The sequence below is a fragment of the Alligator mississippiensis genome, chromosome 13 (assembly GCF_030867095.1).
Source record: "Alligator mississippiensis isolate rAllMis1 chromosome 13, rAllMis1, whole genome shotgun sequence".
Classification (NCBI taxonomy): domain Eukaryota; kingdom Metazoa; phylum Chordata; order Crocodylia; family Alligatoridae; genus Alligator; species Alligator mississippiensis.
Window position 1 is genome coordinate 6,834,493 of NC_081836.1, and position 26,630 is coordinate 6,861,122.

Below are 26,630 nucleotides of genomic sequence, written 5' to 3' on the forward strand. Positions count from 1 at the left end.
TTGGTTTGGACTAGCTCTAATACTGTACTTGAACTCTGCTTCTTTGCAAACTGAGATGGAGCTGCATAGATTTTTGACCGGCTTCCTTAGGTCCTTCAAAAGATAATAGAATAAGGGCTTTCCATCCAGGAATTTAGACCTTAAATGTCAGGTTTGATCAACCTGTTAATTCAGAGAGAATTGGGAATCAAAACCCAGACCCTGATCTTAATTTTGTTGCTAATCCCCTTTTCTGTAATGGTTGAATGAAAACCATTGATTCAAATACCTTTGAAATTTGAGGTGTTCTGAATTTTGCAGCAGGGGCTTATCTGTAAGTCAAGAGCAAAAATTCAATAGGAAAAAAATTACTCAGTAACACTGAAACAACTTGGCATTATTATAATGCATTATTTATTTCAAAGTCTGTGATAGCTGATCCTCTACTTCCAAGTGAACAATAATTGAAAATAGACATATTGTTTAAAATGAAATGTCAAGCCTGTAAAACCTACCATTGTAAAACCTCGCCAAGATACAGTTGTTGGATTTTTATAACTTGTATATACAGCTTTATAACTGGTGCTTGTATAATTTGTGTTTCTTATGACCTTATTGACTTTGAAACTTCCATGTAGCCTGTGACGACTGCCTACTTAAATCTATAGCTGTGGAAGAAATCGAGATAAGATTTTCTCTTGTTTACTCTTTCTGTTGATACCGTAAGTTATCTTTTACAAGCTGCATATAAAAAACTGAGCTGCATGCTTTGATTTTATTCCTTCTTTAAAAAGAAAACAGTGTAACCTTGTTTTAAACAAGCCAACAGGACAAATCTGCACACACCAGTTATATAAACTTTGCAAATCAATTTAGGAAAATCAAGGTAGTGTTTCTCTCTTGTTTAAATAATCAACTAATATCCGACTTTACTATTACTGTTAGAGAGGTCTTTTGTTCGTGGGACCTGAATACAGAATTTGGAAGAAGACTGATGACCACATTGTTGTAGCCTTTACTCTACTAGCGTAAAATCCTACTCTGCAGTGGAGCCTACGGCTGAGTCCTGTCCTGCTTCTTACAGAATATGATTGTTCACGTCTTTCTTGTACTGGCAAGCACTTCCACAAAAAGTTTCACAGAGGCAAATAGGGCTGGAAATCTCTTTCTGCCCCCACCCCAAATTAGGCTTAATACCTAGAGTAACTGGCTGCCCAAAATATAATCTACACAGGGATAACTGGAGTTAAATCCCATTCATCCTGAAAGATTATAATTCTACATAAAAACCATTAAACTCTGTCCTTGTTTTGAAGACATCCTGGTAAGCATGAGTTGGGCTCAAGTATAAACTGATACTTTCTCTGCTGAGCACCTTGGCTTCTTTCTAGCCTGACTGACACCCTGTTGATTCATTTCTTTTGAATATTTGGGGGGTATTATGCAACTCCCAAGCCAGTGACCTCCAAGTGCTAAGCCTCTCAACCCACTATGGAGGTGAGCAAAGATCCTGAAACCTGCTTTACACATAGTTGCCTGCAACAAAAACGTGAGAAACCCAAAGATACTCTTGACCCAGAGTGCCAGTCATATGGGCCCATGGATCCAGCCCACAGACACGGGTCATCTGGCCCATGAGTGTCTCTTGAGCAAGGTACAGGTATTCAAAAGCTTGAGGTAGACTCGACCTAAGTTGCACAGTTTTCTGTAAGTGGCGTAGTTTAGATCGGTAGTGAACAGAGCACACCTTTGCCCTAGGCAATCCTACACCAGGTTCTGCCATTTTTAAACCAGTCTATGTATGCTGAACTTCTGTTCTGTTATCGGTATACTTACTTATACTGGTAAAAGTGTAATGTCTGTACCTGGCCTTGGTCTGGACTACCCCCCTCCAGATCTGGCCAACATAGCTGCTTGCTGAGACAGCCAGCACTCAGGCGGGAGAGGGATTTAACACTTACTTACCTGCTGCCACATTTCTAGGTTTGGATGACCATTTGGTGTACAAAACCATGGAAAGGCAGCGAGCAGTGGTATTATTGCACCCTCTGTGCTAGCTGCAGTAATGCAGCGGCTCTGGCGTCTGCAGTGAAGAGCCTTGCAGGCCAGATCCAGAGATAAGATTGCCTGGCCTCGGAGAAGCCATGTGGTGTGGATTTGGCCCATTAGTTCACTCGAATTTAGCTCCACAGTATGCATCTGACCCACTAGCTCACTTGAGTTTGGCACCCCCGCTCCCGATTTTATCCACACTGCACTTATGGGGGTCTATCTTCACTCTAATGTGAAAGCATCCCATTTCAGATTTTACCATCGGTGTACAGTGTGCTGAGATAGCGGGAAATGCTGAGTTTTTTGTAAGCGGTAGGCAGAGCTGATGCCTGAACAAGAGATGTAGGTAACTGAAGTTCAGGTTCCTGGCATGAATCAAGGCCTTAAACCTAGGTTTTTTACATTCTCAGTGAGTCCCTGAACCACCAGGCTACTACCTGTCCTCAAGTATGGAAGATTTCCAAGAAGCTCTTGGTAGCACTATCATCCAGGCAGCCTCCACTCCATGCCCCGCTCTTAGAGGATACACATGGAGTGCTGTTATTCTCATTTCTGCCACATGGAACAAAATATTTTAGGTGTTTCAGCAACCTGCTGTATTTCAGTTGCAATTATATCACTATAAGCAGCCTACACTGAAGCATCAATTATTGTAGCATCTTCAGCCAGCTGCCCCATCATATTCCAGGCTGAGGTTATGGGGAAACACACTGCCCATTGCTGGAAGATAATTTTTGGGTTGAGGCCTGATGCCTGACTTGGTGAACGGGATAAGCAGAAACAGGTGGTTTTTCATAGGAAACGGTATAGACACTGTTCATTGGTCCACCTTCTTCTTTGGTCCATTTTTTCCACAGCAGCCCAGAAAGGCCGTAGTTGGTGGGTGGTTCTAGAAGAGAAAGTGCATTAATGTCAAAGATAATAGAAGGAACCTTTTGATCACTGGGGTCTTCGTTGCACAGTGAATATAAAGATCATTTGGAGCATCATGTCAATAGAGTACAACATTCAAAGACCCCCACCCCCAAAATAGATGAGTAAAAGGAGAGCCCCCTGCTACCTATTGAAAAACGAGGGACGCGGCACACCCGTGTAGAGTTCTGGTTCCCCTCGAATGCACAGTGTCCCCGGGACGTGGAGAATTTAGCAGCTTGTACATGTATTGCTGAAATCCATTGTTCACAGTGATGCTGGGCAACTACAACAGCTTATGGGACTGTCGGTGAAACTTTCAAAAGCACCTATGTGACTTAGGAGCCAAAGTGACTGAGTCATAAGATGAGATGTAGGCTTCTAAGTTTTCACATGTCTTTGGAAAATGAGATTTAGGATCTAAAGTTTTTGAAAAAAAAATTGTCCTAAGCTTGCAAGGGCATCAAACAGATGCCTAATCAACTCTGTGCAAACCTGGACTAGAACAACACCAATCTTGGGAATTCCCTGCTCTAATCACTGGATGGGACATTGATTGCATGGTTCCTATGCAGTAGGAACTGAATGGCCTGCGATGAATTTAATTTTCAAAGAAAAATATGAACAGGCTAAGTTCTCCCCCTACCACTTATACCCCATGTCAGCCACTGCCTTCAGTGGCAGTTGTGCTATTGCCTATGTAAGGAAAGGTTTTTACAAGCCTCCCTTGTCAATTGTGAAGTGTTAATTGTCGTGATTATGATTATTCCCCTTTTACAAATGGGAAGGAGAGCCATGAAGTGGGTAAGAGCTTTACACCCAGTGAAGCCTGTGCAGAATTGCAAGCGAGAGAGGCTCCTCTTGTTTCAGGTCTTAGGGACTGACCATTAACCCAAGCTGAATCTATCTCTGAACAGGTAATGCGGAAAACTACCGAGAGTCGGGAAATCTGATTTCTCGGGCAACCAGGTATTTTTGTGTTGACTCCATCTGCGGAAGGCAGGCAGCGCAGGATTGCCGTGTCTGTTGTAATGATCGTCATATTCTGAAACCAGATTCTGGATGTTCGGTCCTTCATCACGGGTAAAGAGAAACTTCTTGGGCAGGCCCTATAATGAGATATGAACAAAGCCAGTGGCTAGTACGTGCGCAGGACCTCCAAAAGGTGGAGGAGATTTGGGGGGTCAGATTATGCCACAGGTGATAAAGTAAGGAGTGCCTGGGTACCTGGGCCCAATAAAACCCTGCATTTGCACATGCAATCAGGTACATTCCCAATCAAGTCAAGTGCTCACATCTGGCGGTCATGTGCGTTTACCTACCTTGAACACTGACTCAGGCTTTTGCAGTTGAAAAGCTTACCCTTTTGTGTTACTTATGTCTTGACATGTCTCAGCATGTACATACACATGTGAACACACTCACCCTCTCTCATCCCATTCTGGAGGGAGCAATTAAGAAGGCTGGGATGGGGGATATTGCAGAAAGGACTTTATAAGGGGGTTATGGTTGGGTGATAGCTAACATTTTGCTGAATCTAGATCCCATTAATGGCACAGACCTTTCCTGTGTGGTGCAATGATGAAACAGAGAACAGTTTTTCACTAGTGCATCTCTGCTGTAGGAGGGCAGGACCCCTATCGGCACTCTGCCTTAGGGCCTGATGGCATGGTACTCCTCTCACCACCCCGCAGCCCCTTCTCCCGCTAGAGACGATGCTCCTTTCTGTCATTTGGGGTACTGTCGGCAGCAGGCACTGCAGAGCATGTGCTATCCCTTCTCTGCAAGCCATCGTCCTGCCCGAGGCACCCAGGGTGGTTCTGGGGTCCCCTTGCCTCTGTCTCTCTCTCCCTCCCCCTGGGCGTGTACGTATTTGAGGAGGTAGGGCAGAATTTGAAACCTTATTACTCTTAATTCATTCCTCTTTTCTGCACTGACTCATCCATCCTTCAATCTGAGACTGCTTTCACTTACTTCAAGTTTCTTCATCACGCTTCTCTTCACTGTTTGGTCTGGAGCGCAGAACGGGAAGCGAACAAAGTCTGTCCTGTAGGTGCTATTGCTGGGCTTTGTAAATTCTTGTGTCGGCTAGAAAAAGAGGTATGCACTGCATCTGGGTTATTCACACTCAGAACGGCTGAACCAAGAGACCAGGAGCCGTCATCAAAACAATTGCCTCTTGCGGGAGATTTTCACAGCGCAGAAACTGGGCATTGAAATTGGGCATTGAACTCATTTGTGCTTGTCCACCAAAGCAGAAATGAATCTGGTGTCTACAGAACCTCTGTCAATAAAAAGAACCACAAAGCCAATGGATGTGGCTTTAGAGTCACTTGGGGAAATACTTGCTGTTTGTTGAAGCCTTTCTTAACCCTCTGTCTCGGGTATTCAAATCAATTAGCGTAACCTCTCTTTGTGAAATCCTTTGCGTGTGAATGCACGATGGGCTTCAAATACAGGCCCTGCGGTGGCTTGTTGTCATAGCTTTTTTTGTGATCCAGGGATTAATTATTGGAGGGGGAAGCGGAGGGGGAAGAGCAGTTGATTTCACTCTTCTTGGTACTTTGCTCATCTCCCACCGGTTCAGGGTTGCTCCCTACCAATACACTTTCTACGATTTATCCAGCTTAATCTTAAGTCTCACAATTATTATAAATTCATGAGTCACTTCTTTTGAAAGGAATAGGTGTGTTTGGTAAAAAAAAAAATAAAATTCTGAAAATATTTTGCTCAGTTATCCTTACGACCAATATGGTATAGGAGGCTACCGGGCTCCTGGAAGTGCTGGTGTTTACCCGGCATAAACCCAGTATTCACAACAACCACGATCTTCACAGGTCCTCTGGTACCTTTGCTAAATAGGTGGGGTGTTGCAGGTATTAGTTTATGAAGCGGGAGAGGTAACCAGGCCTCTGTCCTGTAATGCATGTTCACTTCTCCCAGCACTGCCCTTCCTCCCTCCCTTCCTGCCCTCTGTATTCAGATCACTCTCTCCATTTTATACACTGCTCTACGCACATCCTGTCACAGCATCTGATGGAGTGAGCTTGTGCTCACAAAAGCTTATGCTAGATGTATTTCTGATTTAGTTAATCTATAAGGTGCAAATCTACCCTGCCTTCTGTGTATTAAATTGCCAATGCAGTATCACTCTGAGATGATTGGAGGTTAGTGGTGGGGGAAATATTATTTTTTTCCCATGGGAACCCGCTGAGGTAAGACCATATAGAAATAGGAAAGAGAAGGGCCTTGCCCCAAGAAGCATATATTCTAGGGTATTGTCCTCTATGCAATACATTGCACTTACTAGTTACAATTTTTTTGATTCTTGGAGATTAAAAACCCCCCCAACACAAATACAAACTGCATTAGACATGCAATTTGAGTGTGGAGAGGAAGAAAAGAGGTTGTCTAAAAAGACCTCAGTCTTGGGGTGTTGCCATTTTAAATAAAGCTCCAGTTATCAAACCATCTTACCCAGTAAAACTTAAATGTATTTATTTTCTTTTTGAAAACTAAGGGAATTGCACCCTTCCAGGAGAACTGTTTGTGACATACCATTATGAAACAAGCTGTTTTTGTTGCATTTTGTTTTGGGTTTTTTCCCAAAGCGGTGCTCACAAAGACAGATAGCATATGTTAAAAGAATGGAAAGTTGGCAAGGTGCATGAATCTCACAGCGAAACACAAAAGTATGCTACAGCATAATAGGAATGAAAAATAATGAAGTATTATTACAACACTTCTTTCACCTAAGGAACCCAGGATGCTTGAGAGATTTTTAGATGCAGGTGATAAAATGTCTGTTGGTATGGGGGTCACTTCAACAACCACTAAAAACCATTGAGAAGGAAGGACGATAGCTTATTAACAGTACAAGATACAGGGATAAACATCTATGCATTTGTGGTCATCTCAGGCAGACAGAAAGTAATTACCCAACTGGAATGGGGCTGAAACACTGGAAGTTAACATACCTAGTCCTGGGAAAAATACCATGGGAAAATACATGGCCAAAGGTCGTATGTTGTCTGTCAGCCACTGTGCCTTCATACTCGGGCATTGCTTCAGTCCTGGTTCAGTGGCAAGACTGCCAGCCCCTGCCCAGGATGCAGGCTGGTAAACCGATTTCTGCCATTCCTCCTTTGTTCGTTTTAAGATGGATCACAATCCCAACTTCCCCAATATTTGGTAGTTGATCATCTCCAGAGCATCCATTCCAACTTTCTCTATTCCTCTTTTCCCCCTTCCCCTCTATTGCTATTTCGCCGCTTTCCTTATTCCTCCTTTCCCCATCTTACCCTTTGCCTGTCTTCGAACCAGTTTCCAATGAGAACTTTACTGGAGTATTTTTGTTCCATTTTCCCCATGGGATGAAACAGGTCCTCTACGTCTCCTTGAGATGCAAACATGTTTCTTTGTCTCGCAAGCTCCACCTTCCCTCCTATAACGTAAGAGTGAATGGCTCCCCTACCCTTGTTCTTCTGCAACGTGAACGGTTGTCAGTATGTCAGGCAAAAGAGCTCAGGTAGAAAGGGGCTCAGACTTTCACCTGCCTGCATGTAAGGTGAGATAGTGACTGTGTGCAACTCATTAATTCAGATGCTTCAGAATCACCATTGTTTCCGTTTCCGTGGGGATTGGCAGTGTGTGTAAACACTCGCCAGGCAACGGCATAACCTATTGCTAATAAAGCAAGCTGTCACCCATGAAAGCTTATGGCTCTCTCAACCAGGCCATAAAGTGCCACCCTGTCTGATCTGAGACTAACAGTAGCTGATTACCTCTCTCTATTACTAAGATAGAGAGGGTCCTTTTCTACTGAAGTAAACTGAACGTTTTCCACTCACTGAACAACACTACATTTCTCCAAGTGTGCTCAAGAGTCCTGTAAATTGTAAAGGAAGAGCATCATTAAAGAGGTAATACTTGGACATGAGAATGGCACTAGCTTTAATAAATGGCTATAGAATTTAGGAGGGATACAGGCAATCAGTTATCTCAGAAATTAAGTATGCTTCTGTTGAAAATAGAATAAAATACCCAAAGTACAGTCAGGCCTTCATTTACACAGTGGTTACGTTCTTGAAACAACACGGTGCAAATAGAAATTGCGTAAAAAGACACCAAGAGTCTATGGGAAATAAGGGCTTAGGTTCCAGATGTGGCTGATAATTTGGCCGATAATTGCCCGTGCTGCATGCAGCCGCAGCACAGCACTCAGGCAGCAATTAAATGCAATTAAATTTTACAGTGTGGTCACTAAAAGTTCTAATTTTCTAATAGATTCTGTAAATTTGCTTTATATGGACTCTCAAAGGGAAAATCCAATAGAAGAAAGCGAAAGTAAATCTTTTAGCATGATTCACTGCAAGGGAAGATTTTAGTTTCCCAGTAGAAGTGGAATTCAACTAAACTTGAATTGAGCCCACAAGAGGCCGAGTGATAAAATATCACTAAATGGAAGAACAAACACCATGGGAACAAAGAAAATGACAACATTTAGAAGCCTTTTAGAATAGTTACAGTGTTGTCATAAGCCTCTTAGGAAATTTATGATTTTGTCCAGTGCCTTTTTTCCAGCTGGAAATGAAAGTATGCCATTATCAAACATGGAAATGACTCCATGGAATCCATCCTCAACATGGTACCAGGTCACTTGAACACCACTATCCTCCAGTCGCTTCTTATACAACAGCCCATCATCCCTAAGCACATCATACTCGCAGGTCAGGATGAAAGATTCAGGGAGCTGGCAGAAAATGGCATCTTCCGCTAAAAGTGGGGAAAAAGTTGGCTCACATATTTCCTTAACTTGCTCATAAACTTCCTTTTTGCATTCAATGAACAACTGTGGCTTATAGCCTCTGACCTTGAATTCTTCAGGGATGTTGTCAAGACTCAACCATTTCTTGTACTTCAGTTTTATGTCCGTGGGAATATGGGTGCCCTCCAAGACATCTTCCAAAACCGATACGTCCCCATTCAGGCACAGCAAAGCAAAGAAAGGAACACGTTCTCGGAACAAAAGTGGCACCTTACAGTTTTGTAGGTATGATGGCAAATTGAAGTCCAATCCCTGGACGAACGGATAGATCAAGACCTGAGCACGAGGTTTAGGAAGGCCTGGCCTACTCACGACTGCTTGGCTGACAAGAGCAGCAAGATGGCCTCCAGCACTGTCCCCAGCTATGATAATACGTGTGGGATCCACTCCATAGTCTTCTGTATTCCTCATAAAGTGTATGGCAGCTGTGAGACAGTCATCAAACTGTGCAGGATACTTGTGCTCAGGGGCTAAACGATACCTAGTATATCAAAGAAAGAGTTATTATAAAATTGAGAGACTTTATAATTGGCTCTTTATGTCTTACAATTGTCTTAATATTCAGCCCTCATGGGGGGGGGGTTGGTTTTCTGTTGGGTTTCTTTTTCTGTTCCTTTCCCACCTTAGCCCCAGACTCTCTCTGGGCTCTTGGCTAATTCGTTTAATCATTGTGTGCTTCAATGACATCTGTCCAATGGGAATGATAATACTTGTTCCTATATTATTTTTACTTCTTTGAATATTTGTGGGGTTTGTCTTGTCCACTTCAATTGCATGGCTTTTGGGCAAGTGCAGTATCTTACTATGCGATTATGCAGAGACTATAAAAGTACGGAGCCAACATAAATTGATGCCTGAAAGTTATTCCACAATATAGGATACAAGATGAAAGATTTCTTATTCAAGCCAAAATCTCAAGGGCAGTTCGTCTAGCCAAGAATTGATTAAGAGGAGGAGTAGTTAACTCGGTATCTAACAAGTTTATAATAATTATTAGGGGAAGACAAAGAGATTCATGTTGTAGTAAAATGATCTTTATTACATTTGCTTTCTCCCCCCCGCCACCTTTTATTTTTTTTTATTTTTAAGTTCCAGCAGATGTCCTTGCTGTGTTCTGATGCAAGAGCTTACTTTGGGCCTATTAGGACCATCTCAGCACAAGACGAAAGTAAAAAGCTTTAAAATTCACTCAGCCTCAGTCTTTCTGAGTTACTGGAATGTAGAAATAATGTCTGAGAAAGGGGGTCTCCAAAACCAGTGCATCCCTTCAAAGTGCCTATCACATAAATAGTGAACAACCTCCACATAATAGCACCGGGTGGGGTTCACTTACTCAACTGAAGCAACCACTGATTCACTTTCTCTGGCAATGTAACGGCACAGCTTTTCATGGGAATCTGAAAGAAAAATGTTTTTTTCTTGATGCTTTGCTAGTGTCTTAAGGATTTCCAATTCCATGACCTATTTTCCCCAAGATTACAGTTAAAGAAAGAAGAAATTCTCTCCTTCCCCCATTCACTCTTAAATGCTGCCTTCCTTCATGCCCTATTAGTTCTTCTAGGCTGTCCTGATGCTTGATACAGCCAGTAAAGTTTGCCAAGTGCTCTCCTACAAAAAACATCTGATACAGAATCAGTGCAGCTAACCAGAAAAGTTAAACATCAGAGCATCTCCCAAATCTCAGGTGAAAGCCAAGCTCTGTTTTTGATGTTGAGGTTGGTAAAAGCATAGAGAAATCTTTTTAGAAATATCCATCTCAATTTTTCTGTTAAACACATGCAAGGTTGCCAACCCAAGCCATTTTTATTGATAATCTACAATTTTTTTACTGACAGGCAATATTTTTACTGACATACATTTTACATAATGTAAATTTAACCATTCTGCAAGGCCTTGGCCAGGGGATGGTTTCAAACTTAGGTGGTTAACACCAACCATAGTAAATAATTTTGGTTGTCAGTAAACTTTGCAAATTGGGTAATTGCAAATTACCAATAACTTTTCCCCTTGGTTTGGCAACCCTGCTTGACTTCAGGAATGGTTTTACACTGTGCTGCCCCCCACCACAGAGGTCCCATTTTCACCCCCACACCTGATGCCCTGGATTGCATCCCGGACCATGTTGCCCTCCAAGGCTTACCCCCACTGGCCCCACCCCCTGTCCTAGCACAGACTCCCAAAGAAAGACTGCTGTCTGTTGACCTGTGACCATGCAGCAGAGGCATGGCAAGCTCATTGACTGCTTGGGGAAGGGAGGGGGCTGGAGCAGGGGCAGGAATGGGGAAGGGGGGTGACAGGTGTTGCCAGCACTGTGGACTGGAGGTTGGTGGGGGAAATGTGAGTGAAGGGAAGGGAAGGTTTACTTTTCCATGCTACTGCTGCCACTGCTATAGCAGCATCAGATCCACTTGGGTGGCAGCAGCCCCTTGGCTAGGCTCTCTAGCCAACCTGTGTCCCATTCGTTCCCTTCCTCACTCTTTCCTTTTCCCCTCTCCCCCCCCCCAACCCCAGTACATAAACATTAGTTGGCAATTCTGGTGCCCTCTCCTAGTTGGATCCCAGCGCTGGTGCCCCATTCCTCTACTGACCAGCCATGTTACAGGCCGGTACTGGAATGCAACAGCACATGTCTGGGGAGAGGGTGAGCTATATAGGCTACAAATCCCTGAGAAGATGCTTCCTACAGGGTGCTGCACTGCCACTCAGATATCTGGTGGCAGTGCTCTTCCCTGTCTAGCATTCAGCCTTGTTCAGAGACAGAGCTTCAATAAAGCTCCTGGTTGCTTAGGTTTTTTTTATGGATGGTTCCATTTTCTTCTTTTTCTATGGACTTTGTAGAGAGGGGTTTTTAGGTTTTTTTTTTTTTTTTTTGTTACAACTGACTGTACATAAATTTACTGACAGTTGGCAATCTTGAATACGTACCGAGGTCTCCAAATACCCAGCCACCACCATGAAAGAAAACAATTCCTCTTCTTTGGCCAGACGATGATGCTCTAGGCTGGTAAACCCTCACAGGCACCGTCTCAAAATTTAGGTCTTTAACGAAGAGTTTTGGGTCCATCCCTGGTTTCTTTCCATATCTTATACACCGGACAAAATTGAGTTGGCTGCAGAGACCCATCCTCTCCAAAATCTTCCCCTAGTTAAAGTGGGACAACCAACTGGTGAGTGCAGGAAGACTCCAGTCTTCTTAGCATATGGAAAACAGCTATACAGTATGCTCAGCTATGCTGTATTTTTTGAAACACAAAATAATTGGTGTTCTTGAAGCAAAAATAATGGACATGTATTAGGCACGAACATAATACCAATAAAATAATACTGACAACCATATACTAGGTGCCAAATGACCGTTCTGGAAGCTGTGGGGGCCTACCTGCAGCATAGGCAGTGTCTATAGAGGCACCTCCATGCACAGCTTTATCAAAGAGCTGTGGCACTTTCACCTCTGGTGAGTCAGACACCTTTGCAAGAGTGGAGCTAGATTCAGCCCTACCCTATTGCCTGGCTCTTAGAGAATTGAAGGCTTCTCCTGCTGTCCTGAGGCAGTATTGCCAAACGTGTTGGTTTCTCTCCTGTCTTCCAGTATGTATGGTTTTTCTTTAAGGTACGGCTTTTGATAGTTTATTGTTTTCAGAGATTCCTAGCAGTTACCTCCCTGGTTAGAGAAAGCTGGGAAAAAATGCCCCCCCCCCCCTTTTTTTTCCTTCTTATGTCTAGTGGTTTTTAAGCCAATACCATGATTCTTTTAGTGATCATTGGTTTCATTAAATATGGCCGTTCAATGAACAACTGACTTTAACTGTAGAGCTGTAGGCAACCCCTGCAGACCCTTTTGTCTCTAACTAACCAACTAGCTAGCTTCTCCATAACTGCGACACTATCTCCCGATTCACAAGTCCCTCAGCCTCCTGCTAGGTAGTATCTCTAAATGATAATGTCTCTCACAACAATTGGAAGGGGTTGTGCATGTAATATTTTTAAGCCAGGGGGTTGGCATTATTTCAGCAACACGCTGTCTGTACATAAAATCCAGGCAGTCTGGCTGAATCAACCTGATGAAAGCCAGTCTGGCAGAACATACTGTGCAGAAACTTTATGAACACAAAACAAAATGGCTAGAAGCATAAAAGCAGGTTCCTGCTTTTACATCAAAGGTAACGGATCTGTCATGGTTCCTGTTTCAGACATTTGCATTGTGTTTAACATTTATGAATTCAACTAATTCCCCACCTTTCTCAAACCCTTAAAAAAAGAGAGAGAGAAAAAAAGAAAAGAGAGAGAGAAAGGTCGAGGCAGGTTAAACTCACCAGGACAGCTGAACCCACTAGAAAACCGTGAATGATTCGGAGTTTTATAGGCTGATCCATTCCAGGGGGGATTTCTGTGTTGGAGATTTCAAACTGAATTGTCCCCAAAACCAGCAATATAAAAGAAGCAACGAACACTGCCAGTACCAACACAAGCAGTGTAAAAAGAAACTCCATTTTGCTTAGCAAGGGGCAAAGATCTGATTTTTCCTGAACTCTCCTGTGCCTCTCTGATGTATTGTTTCCTATTCCTGTTAGACTCATGCACGTGATCACTAGGAGGAATTTTTCTCCTCCCCTCTTACAGTTAATGTATGAACAAAGGCTCCTGGCTTCTATTACTAGAGAAACAGAATATTTGCTCCTGAACTTTAATAAATCAATATCTTAAAACAGCCAGTATCCAAGCAGCTCTACCCGTGACATGTTAGACACGGTTTGTGCTTCAAGCAAAAATAATGCTTTAATTTTTAATGTCAAAACACTAGGCAAGTTGCCACTAAACACCAGCTAGGAGAAAGTAGAAATCACATGTGTATATTTAAGCTGCATTTAATTTCATATTAGTTGTGGGAAGGAGAAGCGATACAGAGCTGCGTGATCTGTGTGAGCACTTCAGTCTTACATCCACCAGAAGAGAGACAAAAAGTTTAAGGCTAACGTTCATAGGATGGTGCAGATAACCTGAAATGAAAGTTAGTGGTAAAGCCATTTACAAGAAATTGGAGAAACGCTGAATGTGTTCTGCCTCCGTACTGTATTCAGGTCCGCTGCATTTGGATTACTGAGTGTTAGGGCATTGTTACACAGTAATTTTGGGTGGTTCCTAGAGATCATAATATGTAAAACTGGTTTTAAGCACTTATTAAGCAGCACCAAATTACACCACTTCAGAGCCAGCTTATCTCTGACCCCTGTTCCACTAAGGTGTGGTCACTCTAGGCTACATCTTGGTGTAAACACCCCACCCACCTTTCCTGCTGGACCATATTGGGCCCACTGCCCCCCCATGCCCTCACAAGCAACCCAGATCCCTGCTCACTGCCCACCCCCCCTTACTTACCTGTGGCTGCCTATGCTGTCTGTCCCAGGGGAACAGTCAGGGAAGGGTTAACCAGACTGCCTGGCCACTACCACCGCCACGGTCTGAGCCAGGCTCAGCCCAGAAAGAAGCAGCAGCCTGACAGTGGAAATGGCAGGAGCTAGCAAGGCAGGGTAACCTTTGCCTGCCTTTCTCCCCTGAGACAGACAGTATAGGCCAGGGGTGGGCAAAATGCGGCCCGGGGGCTGGATGTGGCCTGCCAGGCCATTCTATCCAGCCTGCAGGGCCTCTAAAATATTTAGAAAATTAATATTAATCTGCCCCTGGCTGACTGTCACGTGGTCCTTAATGGTTTGCCAAAACTCAGTAAGTGGCCCTCTGCCCAAAATAATTGCCCACCCCTGGTGTAGGCAGTCACAAGTAATGGTGGTGGGGAGCCAGGGTGGGATGGGGGGATTCTAACCTTTCATATTCAGATACCAGATGCCTTACTCAGTGAATTGTTTGCAATCCCATTCTTAGGAAACAACAAATAAAACCCCTTAGGATCTAGGAGAAGGGGAATAAAAGAAGAGGCTCGTGAAACCATGCAAAATGAAAATATGGGTCTGTCAGAATCTCCCAGCAGGAGACAAGGGCTAAATCAGATATATGACTTGCTGTTTGCACAAATGAAATGATTGGGTGCCTTCACCGTTACTGGAACCAAGAACTCTGTACTTTTGCAGGTGAGCGTTATCAGCCCCAGGCAACAGTGGATGTTTTCACTGGCTCTTTGCTTTCGAAACTGATGCCAAAAAACACCTTGCTTACCTGCTCCTACTCTGGATGTTCCAAAAACCCAGAACTAGGATGGTGAGGACCCTCTGAGCTGCCCCCTGATGCCACTCTTGAGATCCCGAGAGTAGCAGTGCGGGCATCTCCTGGAGTTCTCACCGTCTCTGTTCCAGGCTTGGAGTATATTTACATCAACAGGTGGGTGAAGATTATTTTTTGGCCCAAGTCTTGAGAACAGTGTAGAGCCAGTATAGACATGCCCAGAGTCAGGCTTCTCTCCTTGGCCCCAGGGATCTTGAATTGTTTTCTGAACAGTAAGACAGCTTCTGCAGGATATGGGGAGTCCTTCACCCACATTCACCTATAGTTTGGCGGCAAGAGCACTTATTTGTCTTGGGAATCATGGAGCAAGGATTTGACCCATTTCTGGCAGAGAAGGGAACTGAACCCAAATCTTCTACTTTCTGCAAGAATGCTGTAACTGCTGGACTATCATTTAAAAGGTGAGCAGAACTGCTGCCACCTCCTCCTCCTCCTCTATTAATAGTTTAAGAAAAAGCAGTAGCCAGCTGCCACTGTATTTTTTTTATTTTTTTAACAGAATCCAGTGCTGTTGCCAAATGTTTGCTGTGCTTTTGAGAGTGCTTACTGAATCAAACCTGTCAGAAGACACAGGTGAAGGAATATATAGGGATGTTGTGAAGCACAGGCAACTGGTTGGGATGCCAGAGGGGGCATGTGCCCCCCCATGATTGGCCCCCGACTCGACACTGCTCAGGACAGGGCAGCTTTTTTGCTGCGTGGGCCAGTAGCATGTTGGGGTGGGGGGGCACTAAGCCGTAGCACAAAAGTATAGGAGTGGATATGGGGTTTTTGGCCCATCCCTGGGCCCTCCCACAAATTGTGCCCGCCCTCCCAGACTCAGGAGGCACCAGTCACTCCTGTTGTGAAGAGCTCTGATCCTGATCAGGCTCAGATGGGAGGGTGGTAATCCCTATCAAGACTGAAATATGTGTCAATAGGCTACTGTAGGTGCCCTCATGTGTTGAAAGGATGTTGATTCAAGGGGCATTTTTACACGTGCTTTGGGATGTGGTACCAGGTGCTTTAATTAGCAAGCTGAACTAATTTAAATTGTCTGTGTGTCACATGTATCAGCATCCCCACACTGAAAAAAATGGTAGCGGGGTGCTTTCAACTAAAGCTCATTGAACATATTTTATTTCAAAGCGACCCGTCACCATCTTTTTAGCGTGGGGACACTGATACACGTAACATGGAAGGCTTCCAGAGCACATCAATTTCTGTGCTCCAGCAGACTCGATTAATCGAGGCTGCTCTGATTCACTGGATTTCCAGCACATCAGAGCAGGCTCCCCACGTGTATAAAAGTGAGAGCCATGGGATTAGGCACCTCCAGGGTCAAAACTGATTTACTAGCTATAACTTTTCCTATGGAGATGATGGGGATTTGCCCACTTTTATTCTTATTTCAGTAAATCTGAAAACTTCTCTGCAGTGCCTCATGTATATACAATGATAACCATTAAATATCCTACCTTTACCAGTAGTATAGGTATCATAAAACAGCATCTGAGCTGTCAAATATAGTTCCTATTCCAAATAGATGAGTTTATGACAATGTGCTGCATTGTGTGCATCCCAGAAGCAGAGGAAAAATTATTTGAAAACAGAAAGAAAACTTCCCTTTAGGAACTAACACTAAAGAAAAATGTACCATTTATTCTTATAGAGCACAAATTCAGAAAGTTTTAAAAGCAGTCAAGGGTTTGCTTTTTTTAATCTCACAACTGAAAATGTGAAAGGAGAAGACTGCAGTCCCCATCCTGTTAAAATTGTCTTTGATCCAGACTTCAAGAGACGAGGGAAAAATTCACACAAAGAAATATAACATGGAAGTGCATTTTTACATAAGCTTTTTAGGAAGCTTACAGTGTCCATCCTCTTTTCTCCAAAGGAGAATGATAGCATTCCATGATCAACTAGCCGTAGGTTATATGAATGCTAATGTCTTCTAATCATTTCTGGTAGAGCAGTCCATCCTCCCAAAGGACATCTTACTCTAAAGCTTGTGTAACTACCTCATAGACTTCCTACAAATATGAAGTGATCAAGTGAAGTTTGTAGCCTCTTGTCTTAAAAAGTTTAGGGATATTGTCTGCATTTATCTATTTTCCCAAGCTTTAGTTGCATGCCCACAGGAACAAGAGACACGGGAATGACCTTTTCTGGAGGAGTCCATTTCTAGATACTGCAAAGAACAGGCTATCACATATTGCTGGAACAAGATAAGCACAACAGCCTGGCACGCATGCCAATAAGTGGCAATGGAGACATTTTCCCTGGCATGCCAGGAGATGTGCAAGGAAATTTTTTTTTTTTTTAATTCTTTTTTTAAGTTGCTGCTCCAGGCTCTCCAGAGCAGCCACAGGTCCCAGTGCTACAGCAGGCACTGCAGGGGCAGAGTCAGGAGAACACAGGCAGGGACACTGTCTGTTTTGCTGTCCCCAGGGCTGCATCCCCCAGCCCGGCCTGGCCTAGGGTGGCCACCATAGAGGACATTCTGGTTTTCTGCTACTCTGTCCTCCATTGATACGAAATCCAACACTTTGATGTCCTCTGTTTTTCCCTTGAAGCCTGTAACAGGAGGGACGGCAGGGTCACCGTGCTAGCCCTTGCTACCTCCTCTACTGTGCTAAGTTTCGGACTTGCACCCTCGTATTCTCGCCCGCCACGACTTTGGTGATATGTGTTTTTATAGGGAGGCTACCTCTCCTCCACTTGGCCACAGTTCTCCTGCTCTGGGTGTCCTGAGTATCTAAGCCTTGCAGGCCTTCTCTGTACACCACCTTTCTCACTAGGGCCTTTTCCGTACTGCTGCCTTTCTCACTGGGGCTCTCCAGGCCCTCACTAGGGCCTTGTCTGCAAGGTTGCCCTCTCACCAGGCTGGGCTCTTCCCTCTGCAAGGATGCCCTCTCACCGGGCTGGGCTCTGGAGCTGGGGTCTGTACCCCCGAACTCCGTGCCCTCACTGGGGCTGGGGTCCTCACTTTGCCGTGAATCCCCTATGAGGCCTCCTCCATCCCCTTATAGCCTCACCCAAACCACTGGTGTTAAACAAACTGCAACATAAACTCAAGCCTCTTGGCTATAACTTAAACCTAAGCCACCTGGCAGTAATGACATTGCTTAGACATCTTGGAGCTGCTACCCTTTACCCTGCTAGCAGTACCTGCAGTCAGGCTTCTCCTCGCATCACTGCTCTAGGAGTCTCTCTCGCTCTCTGGCTGCTGGCAGGGAGCTCCTTCTGTCTTGGATACCAGTAGGAAAAACTGCCTATAGCCTCAACTCCCTCCCTCATAGAGCCAGGCCTTGCCCCTTATAGCTAGCTGATCACTGGCAGGTGTGGGTCATTTGCTGCCTCCCATTGCCCTGGCAACCAGCACCTGAGGAGCCCTCCAGGCTCTCTCAGTAGCAAATACCTTAGTGTCCTGCTACACAGCCCACCAGCCCCACTCTTGGGCTTATATGTTCTCAGGGCTCAGTCTTGGGCTTATATGTTCCCAGGGTGGTCAGCTGACCACCTGCAGGTGCCTGCTAATTACTCCATTAGCCTGTTGCCCTGGCAACCTGCAGCTGCTGCTTAGCCTGCACTGCTCCCTGGCTGAGCCGCTATTATCTTAAAGTAACAGGCAGCCCCAGGCTCTTTGTTACAGTATCCTTGCATTGAAATTGTCTGGCACTTTTCTTCATTGACCTGTCAGATAGATAATAGCAAAAATAGATTTGCTATTATTTAGTATTAATAGTTGCTATTGGTATAATAGCTAAACTAATTGCTAAGATTAAGGGAAGGGAGTGAATGAGTAAGAACTCAATATTAACCAGGAATACAATTCACTAGGCCATCACTCAATGTCTGGATAAGTGTTAATTAAGAGGAGATGGTTTAAATTACAGGAGCCGCAAGAAAAGTGAACGTTTGGGCAGGAATGAGACATAAGACCTACTTATCAGAAGTTAAGTGTAATAAAGAGAAAGCACGTAGGTAGAGAAGAGATCAGGTGTATATGTGGCAGTCCTTTCTTAATACCATCACGTGCTTCCAACCCAACAGCTGGTTTGCCTACAGTAGACTGGTTAGCTGCTGAACCAGAGCAATCAGAGTGATGAGCTTCCATGGCCACGTGCTTGTGAAAGGAAGCTCTTGTGGCAATGTACTGCCTGCTGCCTCTGGGACCGCTTACAGAAGTACATTTTTTTCTCTCAATAAGGCCCCTGAAAGTGCTCTACAGCCATCACATAACAAACATTCATGGCTGCAGAGCACTTTAAAAATGGCCAATCGTGTGAAAAATTAACCCTCATTAAACAGCTACTACTTGAAGAGGCCCTAGAGCAAAGCACCTTAGGAAACCTGTGTATAGGTTAATTTAGGTTAGGGTAAGGGTTAGGAAACCTGTGTAAGGGTTAATTTGGAGTGATTCTGCCCACATCCCGTGCGGCTTTGTAGGGCTGGGCTGGGCATGGGGAATGCAGTTTCTTCTATGGCTAGACCCTTTTCTAGGCAGTCTCCCACAGCCTGAGGAGCCTGCAGAGCATGCTGTGAAGTGTGCAACAGCACCCCCAACTCCTGGCCTCTGCCAGTGGAAAGAGGATCCAATAGACCTCCAAACCGCTGTCAAGGTCAATTGTAATGGATCTTTAAGCGCTTTGTGTAAAGTGCAAAAGTTACAGCATGATCGGAAGTGCCTGGAAGGCACTTGTGTAAGCGCCCTGTAACTTTTGGAGTTCGTGTCCCAGATGCAGCCAGCAGTATCCCACCACGTCCATTAACCTAAGAAGTCCTGCTGGACTTCTTAGACTTAGGTCCCCCACAATGGGACCCAGGTGCCAGGCTGGGCTTTCTTACACTAGGTGTAGGCCTGGCTCTTTGAACAAAGCAGGAATAAAAAGTGGTCACATTTTCCAAACCAAAAAAAGATTTCACTCTCACTACATGATGCAGACCCATGATCCTGTGTATCTTCTCTTCCATGCTCCTATTAGCAATGACAGCTTTGACAGGATTGGTATTTTAGTGAAAATAACTGAACAAACCAGCCAGGAATTTTCTTTGGGAAGCATTGCTTTGCCAAACCCAAAGCTTTTTAAGAGACTGTTCAATTTTTGAGGACATTTTGGATAGAAAACAGAGTGAAAGGTGCTCCCCATGTGCTCAAAGTGCCCCTGTGGAATGAGGGAGAACCAGAACCAAGGCTGTGCTCTGAAGGAAGCAAATCAGAAACCTGAATCTTGCATCCTACATCCCAAATGAGTCCCTGGGGATCAAGTGTCAATGACTTCCTAGTGTAATAAATATGAAATTAGATGTTCCAAGTCACGCTATGGGTTGGAACGCTGAGTCTGGCAATGAACGGTGTGTGGATCGACATCTTCAGTATGTCATAGTAAGGAATAGATATTTCATTTTATTTATAGATGTAGCACAGATGTAAGTATGTGCTATGTGAATATATTACATTCCTCAAAAGCTTTGATTACTCCTTTTTTTCTTTTTGAAGGAAAGCAACTTAAAATTGTGGACTGAAGTGTAAAACATTCCACCATCCATGATGAGTCTTTACAGATGTAGAAGAAAAGAGAGCGAGTACTTTAAAAAATATTTCACAACTATTGCTGTAAGTTGCAATCTTCGATTCTGATGCTACAAAGGTATACCATAGCACCTACATCATAATGTGATGATGTAGGTGGTTTTCACATTTTTAATGTCAAGCAAATGTAGATAGGCATACAATGGCAAACACACTCTATGTCTCAAGCCTTACTTACAACAAATGTGTTAAACTGGTCAAATACAGATTTTTAATATTTATGGATACAGATAAAGGCAAGTACTTGCAGCAAAGTGAAAAGTAATCATAAAATAGACAACTATATTATTGCATATGATAACCATCAGCAGAAAGGGTTTTCACACAATCCTCTAAACTTCAGCATCAATTGGTATCTTGCATGACATCTCGTCATAGAAACAGTGTATCTTACTGATATGGTTTAATTTCTGAGGCATAAATAAAGGCAACAGATAAGCAGTAGGTAAAGCCTCTGTAACCAGCCCACCTGGTTACACAACCATGCTCAATGAGGAGTCATTGATGATTCAATGTCTAACTGGGGGAGGTATCTAGTGGGGATCCCCAACCATCTGGCCCGTGCCCAGTCCTGTTTAATAGTGTCATGAATGATTTGGCAGATGGGATGGACTGCATAGTTAGTCATCTTACAAATGACTCCAAGCTGGCTGTAGTGGACACTTGGAAGGCTACTGATAGGGTTTGAAATGACCTGGATACTTTGGTATTACTCAGTAAGGACAATTGTAAAGCATTGCACTCCAGGCAAAACAAGTAGCTGCATAACTTCAATAAGGGAACAACTAGCTCTGCTGGCGTACTGCAGAAGAAGGACATAAGAAAATAAAAAGTGCCATACTTGTTCTGACCAATGGTCCATCTAGCCCAAAATCCAGTCTCCAACAAGGAAAATAGAATATGCTTTTGAGGGAGAGTACAGGGAGACCAGAACTGCTTGCCGTGTTCAACATGTCGGCATACGTAGTGACATACTGTTGTTTTCCATTTTGTTTTCAATTCTCTTCTGAAGGATGTCCAACATTTTATTGGCTATTTTGGTTAGCAATGCACATTGCACCAGTGTTTGTAGGGAGCTATCTACATTGACTCCAAGTTCTCCTCCTTCTGAGGTGTGACGCCTAGGTCAGAGCCCAGCAGTGGGTATGTAGAGCCGAGGTTATTTTTCCCTATGTGCACTACTTTACACTTATCACCATTGGGTCCTATGGTGAACCACAAGCTGAATATCAGTTGGCATAGCTGTATTGATTAAAAAAAAAAGGGTAACAGCATCCAGGGATGAATTAACAGGGAAGAGAAGACATATTAAGAAAGGACAAAAGCATTTGGATTATATAGTGTGGAGAGGAAAAGACTGGGAGTGGGGCAGAGGAATTTGAATGGTCTTTGATTAGAAAAAAACATTCTTCTAAAGAGGACAGTGGTCACATGTTCTGTATCTGGAGAGGGCAGGTAAAAATGGGCTTAGATAGCACCAAGGGAGATGTTAGGATGAATGTTACAAAAAACATTCCAAGTCGGTGGGATAGGTGGTTAAATATTGGAAGAGAAAAGGTGCATTGGTTGTGGAAGTCCAGGCACTGGACAAACATTTTGCTAATGGTTTTGACATGGAGAATCCTGCATTGAGCAGGAAGTGGGACTAGATGACCTCCTGAGATCCATTTTAGCCTTATTTCTATGCGTTCTGTGAGAGGGTAATAATCAAAGAAATGAAAGTTGTTTTTCATAAGCCTCTCAGGAAGCTTACAATGTTGTCCAGTGCCCTTTTTCCAGCTGGAAATGTCAGCACGCCACTATCAAACAGGTTAATAATTCCATGGAAAGCATTTTCACCGTGGTACCAAGTTACTGGGACACCACTGTCCTCCAGTCGTTTCTTATACAAGAGCCCGTCATCCCTAAGCACATCATATTCACAGGTCATAAGGAAAGTCTCAGGGAGCTGACAAACAATGGCTTCTTCAGCTAAAAGTGGGGATGTAAGTGGATCAAATGTTAGTTTAATTTGCTCATAGATATCTTTTCTATACTCAGTGGGAAAATGTGGCTTGTAGCCCTTAACCTTAAATTCCTTCGGGATGTTGTCAGGGCTCAGCCATTTCCTGTACTTCAATCTTATTTCTGGAGGAATATGGGCACCCTCTAGAGCAGGTTTCAAAATTGATGAGTTCCCTTTCAGCCACTGCAAAGCAAACAAAATAACTTCTTCTTGGGACAATAGCGGGATCCTACAGTATTGTTGATACGATGGTAAATTGAAGTCAAGGGCTTGGATAAATGGATACATCAAAACCTGAGCACGAAGTTTAGGAAGGTCTGGCCTACTTGAGAGTGTTTGAGTAACGGTAGCAGCAAGGTAGGCTCCAGCACTGTCCCCAGCTGTGATAATACGTGTCGGATCCACTCCGTAGTCCTCTGGTTTCCTCATGAAGTGTATGGCAGCTGTGAGACAGTCCTCGTACTGGGCTGGGGGCTTATGCTCAGGTGCCAAACGATACCTAAGGTATGAAAGAGAATGTGATTAGAAAGTGGGGAAACCTGATAGAAATGTGATGTTACCATCTCATCTTTTTGTGTCCTGCAAACCCACTTCCTCCCACCGCCCCCCCCCCCCCCCCCCCGGCCACTTCCACAGAAGACTTCTTAGTTAATACTTCATAAACAGGCACCCTCCTAAAAATGATGGCAGTGATGCCTAGAAATGCCACCGGGCATTTGCTTGTCAGACCACTCCAAGTAGAGTATTTGACAGAGTATGGCTGCTTGTATACCCGACAAGGGTTTCATTCGGTTTAGTTCTCTCTGTGTTGAAGCAGTGGGTTTTTAAAAACACCACTTCAATTCAGGGAGAATGAAACCGATCTAAACCCCTATGGCATGTACACAAGTGTGGGGGGCCTGATCCTTATCTGCCTCTCTGGTGGCAGGGGTGGAGGGTGAGCTGAGCAGTCCCTGAGCTGCGGGATGAACCGGTGCTTCCCTCCACGGCGGTGTCCCCCAGACAGCACCCGCCTGCTGGCACCTGGCCTGGGCAGTCTGGATGGGCACTGCAGCTGCAGAAGGTAGTACCAGCCTCCCCTGCAGCTGCGAAGTGAAGCATCAAGTGGGCAGGCACAGCTCAAGTGGGCAGGCAGTCTATTCCAGACCTTGGGGGCTCGGACAGTAAAGAAGTTTTTCCTTATGGCCAGCCTGAAACGGTCTTGCAGGAGTTTATAACTGTTCGACCTTGTCATCCCTTGGGGCGCGCTGGTGAACAGACGTTCCCCCAGGTCCTGGTGAACACCGCTGATAAACTTATAGGTGGCCATCAGGTCGCCCCTGAGCCTGCGCTTTTCCAGGCTGAAGAGTCCCATAGCTCTCAGCCTCTCGTCATTATGTCTGTTTTCCTGACCTCTGATCATGTGTGTGTCTCTCCAATGCACTTTCCCAAGCCACATCCCCTCTGAACTGTGGAGCCCAAAACTGGATGCAGTACTCCAGCTGCAGCCTCACCAAGGCCAAGTACAACGGGAGAACGATGTCCTGGGATTTGCTTGAGAAGCATCTCTGGATGCAGGCCAGCGTTTTGCTCGCTTTACTGGCTGCAGAATCACATTGCAGGCTCATGTTCAGAGCCTGCTTGCACGGGCTGCATGCACAGCCCCTGAGCTGCACAGGGCTCGGTGCTTCCCTCTGCGGCTGTTGCACTTTGTTAGGCAGAAAACTAAAACACCTTGGAGGTGTTTTATTTTGCCACATACCAAATTCATTTAAAGCGCAATACACTTCCGACAGTGTAAACAGCATCACCGTTAAAGCACAATACGCCGCTGGCAGTGTAACACCACCAACAGCAACACCATTAAAGCACTGCAAAAGGGCATTTAAGCCACTTTAAAGGCCAATTTCGTGGCATGTACAAAGGCCATATCTGACAAGATTTTGCTTATTACTGGATCAGGACAGAGCATTTTCAGTAATATGATTTTTTATAAACTCTAGCTCTGCTCCCTCTGCTTCCTGCCTTCCTCCCTTCCCTTTTTAATTGTATAAGATTTCCCTATTATGCTTAGATTCACTGTTTTATGCTGAGCCTAATCTACCTGGGTGCAAGAGCCAAATGAAAACTATGACATTTTCTCGGTAATGACTAGTCAAAGCAGTGCAAGCAACCTCCATATAACAGCACTGAGCAGAGTTCACTTACTCAACAGATGCAACCACAGCTTCACTTTCTCTGGCAATGTGTTGGCACACGTGTTCATAAGTATCTGAAAAACAAGTATTTTTATGGGTGCTAAGGACTGACAGTTCTAGTCCATCTTATCTTTGGGATATATACCCCATACTATTCATGAACATACTGCCCTTTCATACTCGGTGTTCTCTTTATTACACCTTTTCTAGGCTAACCTTTTGTTTCAAAGAGCCAGTGATGTTCAAGGAGGTGCCTCTTCTGCAGATCTGTCTGGCAGAGTATCAGCATGTGTCTCCTTTAAAAGGGCAACCATCAGAGATCGTCTTGAACGTGAGACCAAATGTGTCCCCCTTTCAGGTTTGTAAAATCTGGAGATAGCTTTTCCAAAATATTTACAACATGGTTTTTCCTCTAGCATCTTACCAACACTTCCAAATACCCCACCGCCTCCGTGGAAGAAGATGATCCCTTTTCTTAGGCCAGCAGATGGGGCTCGAGGCTCATAAACCCTCACTGGCACCTTCTCAAACTGCAGGTTCTTGATGAAGAGCTCGGGGTCTGCTTTGTGTTTCTTCTTATGGAGTACATAGCGCATATAGGTGTGAAAACGGCAGATCCCCATCTTCTCCAAGCCCTTCCCCTGTTCAAAATGAGAGAGCCCGCAGATTAGATTAAGAAGGATGCAATCTCCTCAGTGCCTGGGAACTGCATGGACTGTGTGCATTTGAAAATCTTACGCTCCAAAAGCAAAAATAAGGAATGTTTCCTTCCAAACAGGAGAGTGAGACAATTGAAATGAGAAGCGACAGCAGCCTGATGATTTGGGGTAATAGGTGCCAGACAGAGAGCCCTGAGTAGAGCTCAGCCTGCCCAGGTCCAAACACAGCCTTATTCATGGGCCTCTTTTCTAGCCTGGGACCTGAAGGGAGAATGAAGCCTACAGAGGATATCTGGTCCTATACTAAGCAATGCACAAAGAAAACCGCTTTAAATTGGCTTTTCCTGTGGATATTCATCTCAGTCCATCTTCCTGAAGATACTGAACAGCATTTGAATGCTAGTTGTTTGGGATTGTTATTTTTTTGTCTTTATGCCTAAAGAAACTGGATTTGAATGAAAGGATGCTTGATCAATTTGTCATCCAAGCATCTCTAGTGTCTCTAAACAGGGAAGGAAATTCATCTTGCCAATGTAAAAAAATCCTCCCTGAAAGTGTCTACCCTTACAAGCAGAAAAAGAAATCAGCTATCCCTATTGAAAGCCAGAGTCATTCTGCTGTTGCATTAGGATCTGACACAAAGAGTCCGCACTGATTCACTGACTCAGATTCTGCATGCAGACTGATTTTTTTCCCTCGTGTGGACTGAATTTCTAGTTAGTAACACCAATATAATAGTGTGCACACAACTAAGTTATGCATTTCTTAAATTGTCAGGTGGTTTTATTTTCTGAGACCACGAAGCACGCTGGCTACGCAGAGAATAATGAGGCACGTTGTGGAAGTGGACCACCTTCAACAATATACTAGACTGTTTATAGGGTAAAACAAGGCAGCCCCCTACCCCAAAGATCTTCCATTTTCATCTTAGTGGACTTCGGTGCACAAGTGCAATTCCATCCCCACTTTGCTCGAGTCCCAGAAAAGTATGTACTGCCAAAAGGGGTGTGGGCCCTCCTTTTCTTTTCTTCTTTTTATGACTCAGTCTTAAAGGTAAGAGGACAGTGTGTTTGAAGAGTAGATATATTAATAGCTTTTCAGGACTTGGGCCTGGTGGAATAGAATTGCACTTTGCTGCCTTTTAGCAAGACTAGTATCTGACCTGAAGTGGGAGCTATATGGGGTGTAGTGAATCAAATAGATAAGGTTA

The 26,630-nt window shown here is 44.2% G+C and overlaps 4 protein-coding genes across 6 annotated transcripts in view; 1 reads left to right on the forward strand and 3 right to left on the reverse strand.

The window, feature by feature from the left end:
- LRRC38 (leucine rich repeat containing 38) overlaps window positions 1–26,630 on the forward strand; it is a 258,878-nt gene that overhangs the window by 169,643 nt on the left and 62,605 nt on the right. The gene's annotated exons all lie outside the window — the stretch shown is intronic.
- On the reverse strand, window positions 366–7,787 carry CFAP107 (cilia and flagella associated protein 107). The gene is made up of 4 exons (XM_019500636.2): window positions 7,224–7,787; window positions 4,918–5,031; window positions 3,878–4,052; window positions 366–2,920 (listed from the first exon to the last, which is right to left on the reverse strand). Exons 1-4 carry the CDS (start codon window positions 7,353–7,355, stop codon window positions 2,727–2,729), a joined length of 615 nt encoding a protein of 204 aa, XP_019356181.1. The 5' UTR covers window positions 7,356–7,787; the 3' UTR covers window positions 366–2,726.
- Window positions 7,880–13,327, reverse strand: LOC102575060 (arylacetamide deacetylase-like 4). The gene is made up of 4 exons (XM_006264474.4): window positions 13,084–13,327; window positions 11,696–11,912; window positions 10,104–10,167; window positions 7,880–9,251 (listed from the first exon to the last, which is right to left on the reverse strand). Exons 1-4 carry the CDS (start codon window positions 13,258–13,260, stop codon window positions 8,477–8,479), a joined length of 1,233 nt encoding a protein of 410 aa, XP_006264536.2. The 5' UTR covers window positions 13,261–13,327; the 3' UTR covers window positions 7,880–8,476.
- Window positions 20,788–25,393, reverse strand: LOC109286449 (arylacetamide deacetylase-like 4). Its single transcript, XM_059716562.1, has 3 exons — window positions 25,186–25,393; window positions 24,772–24,835; window positions 20,788–23,083 (listed from the first exon to the last, which is right to left on the reverse strand). Exons 1-3 carry the CDS (start codon window positions 25,382–25,384, stop codon window positions 22,309–22,311), a joined length of 1,038 nt encoding a protein of 345 aa, XP_059572545.1. The 5' UTR covers window positions 25,385–25,393; the 3' UTR covers window positions 20,788–22,308.

Bases quoted from the DNA above. Each gene is read 5' to 3' on its own strand.
- CFAP107 (XM_019500636.2), bottom strand. From the start codon at position 7,355: ATGTTTGCATCTCAAGGAGACGTAGAGGACCTGTTTCATCCCATGGGG. The intron at 5,032-7,223 runs TAAGGAAAGCGG...CTCTTTTTCTAG, and splicing joins TAAGATGGGGAAAGGAGGAA to CCGACACAAGAATTTACAAA. The intron at 4,053-4,917 runs GTAAGTGAAAGC...ATCTCATTATAG, and splicing joins GCGTGATGAAGAAACTTGAA to GGCCTGCCCAAGAAGTTTCT.
- LOC102575060 (XM_006264474.4), bottom strand. From the start codon at position 13,260: ATGGAGTTTCTTTTTACACTGCTTGTGTTGGTACTGGCAGTGTTCGTT. The intron at 11,913-13,083 runs GTGAGTTTAACC...CACTTTAACTAG, and splicing joins TAGTGGGTTCAGCTGTCCTG to GGGAAGATTTTGGAGAGGAT. The intron at 10,168-11,695 runs GTACGTATTCAA...TTTTTCTTTCAG, and splicing joins CTGGGTATTTGGAGACCTCG to ATTCCCATGAAAAGCTGTGC.
- LOC109286449 (XM_059716562.1), bottom strand. From the start codon at position 25,384: ATGGGGATCTGCCGTTTTCACACCTATATGCGCTATGTACTCCATAAG. The intron at 24,836-25,185 runs GTAAGATGCTAG...CTTGTTTTTCAG, and splicing joins TGGGGTATTTGGAAGTGTTG to ATACTTATGAACACGTGTGC. The intron at 23,084-24,771 runs GTAAGTGAACTC...TTCATACCTTAG, and splicing joins GCTGTGGTTGCATCTGTTGA to GTATCGTTTGGCACCTGAGC.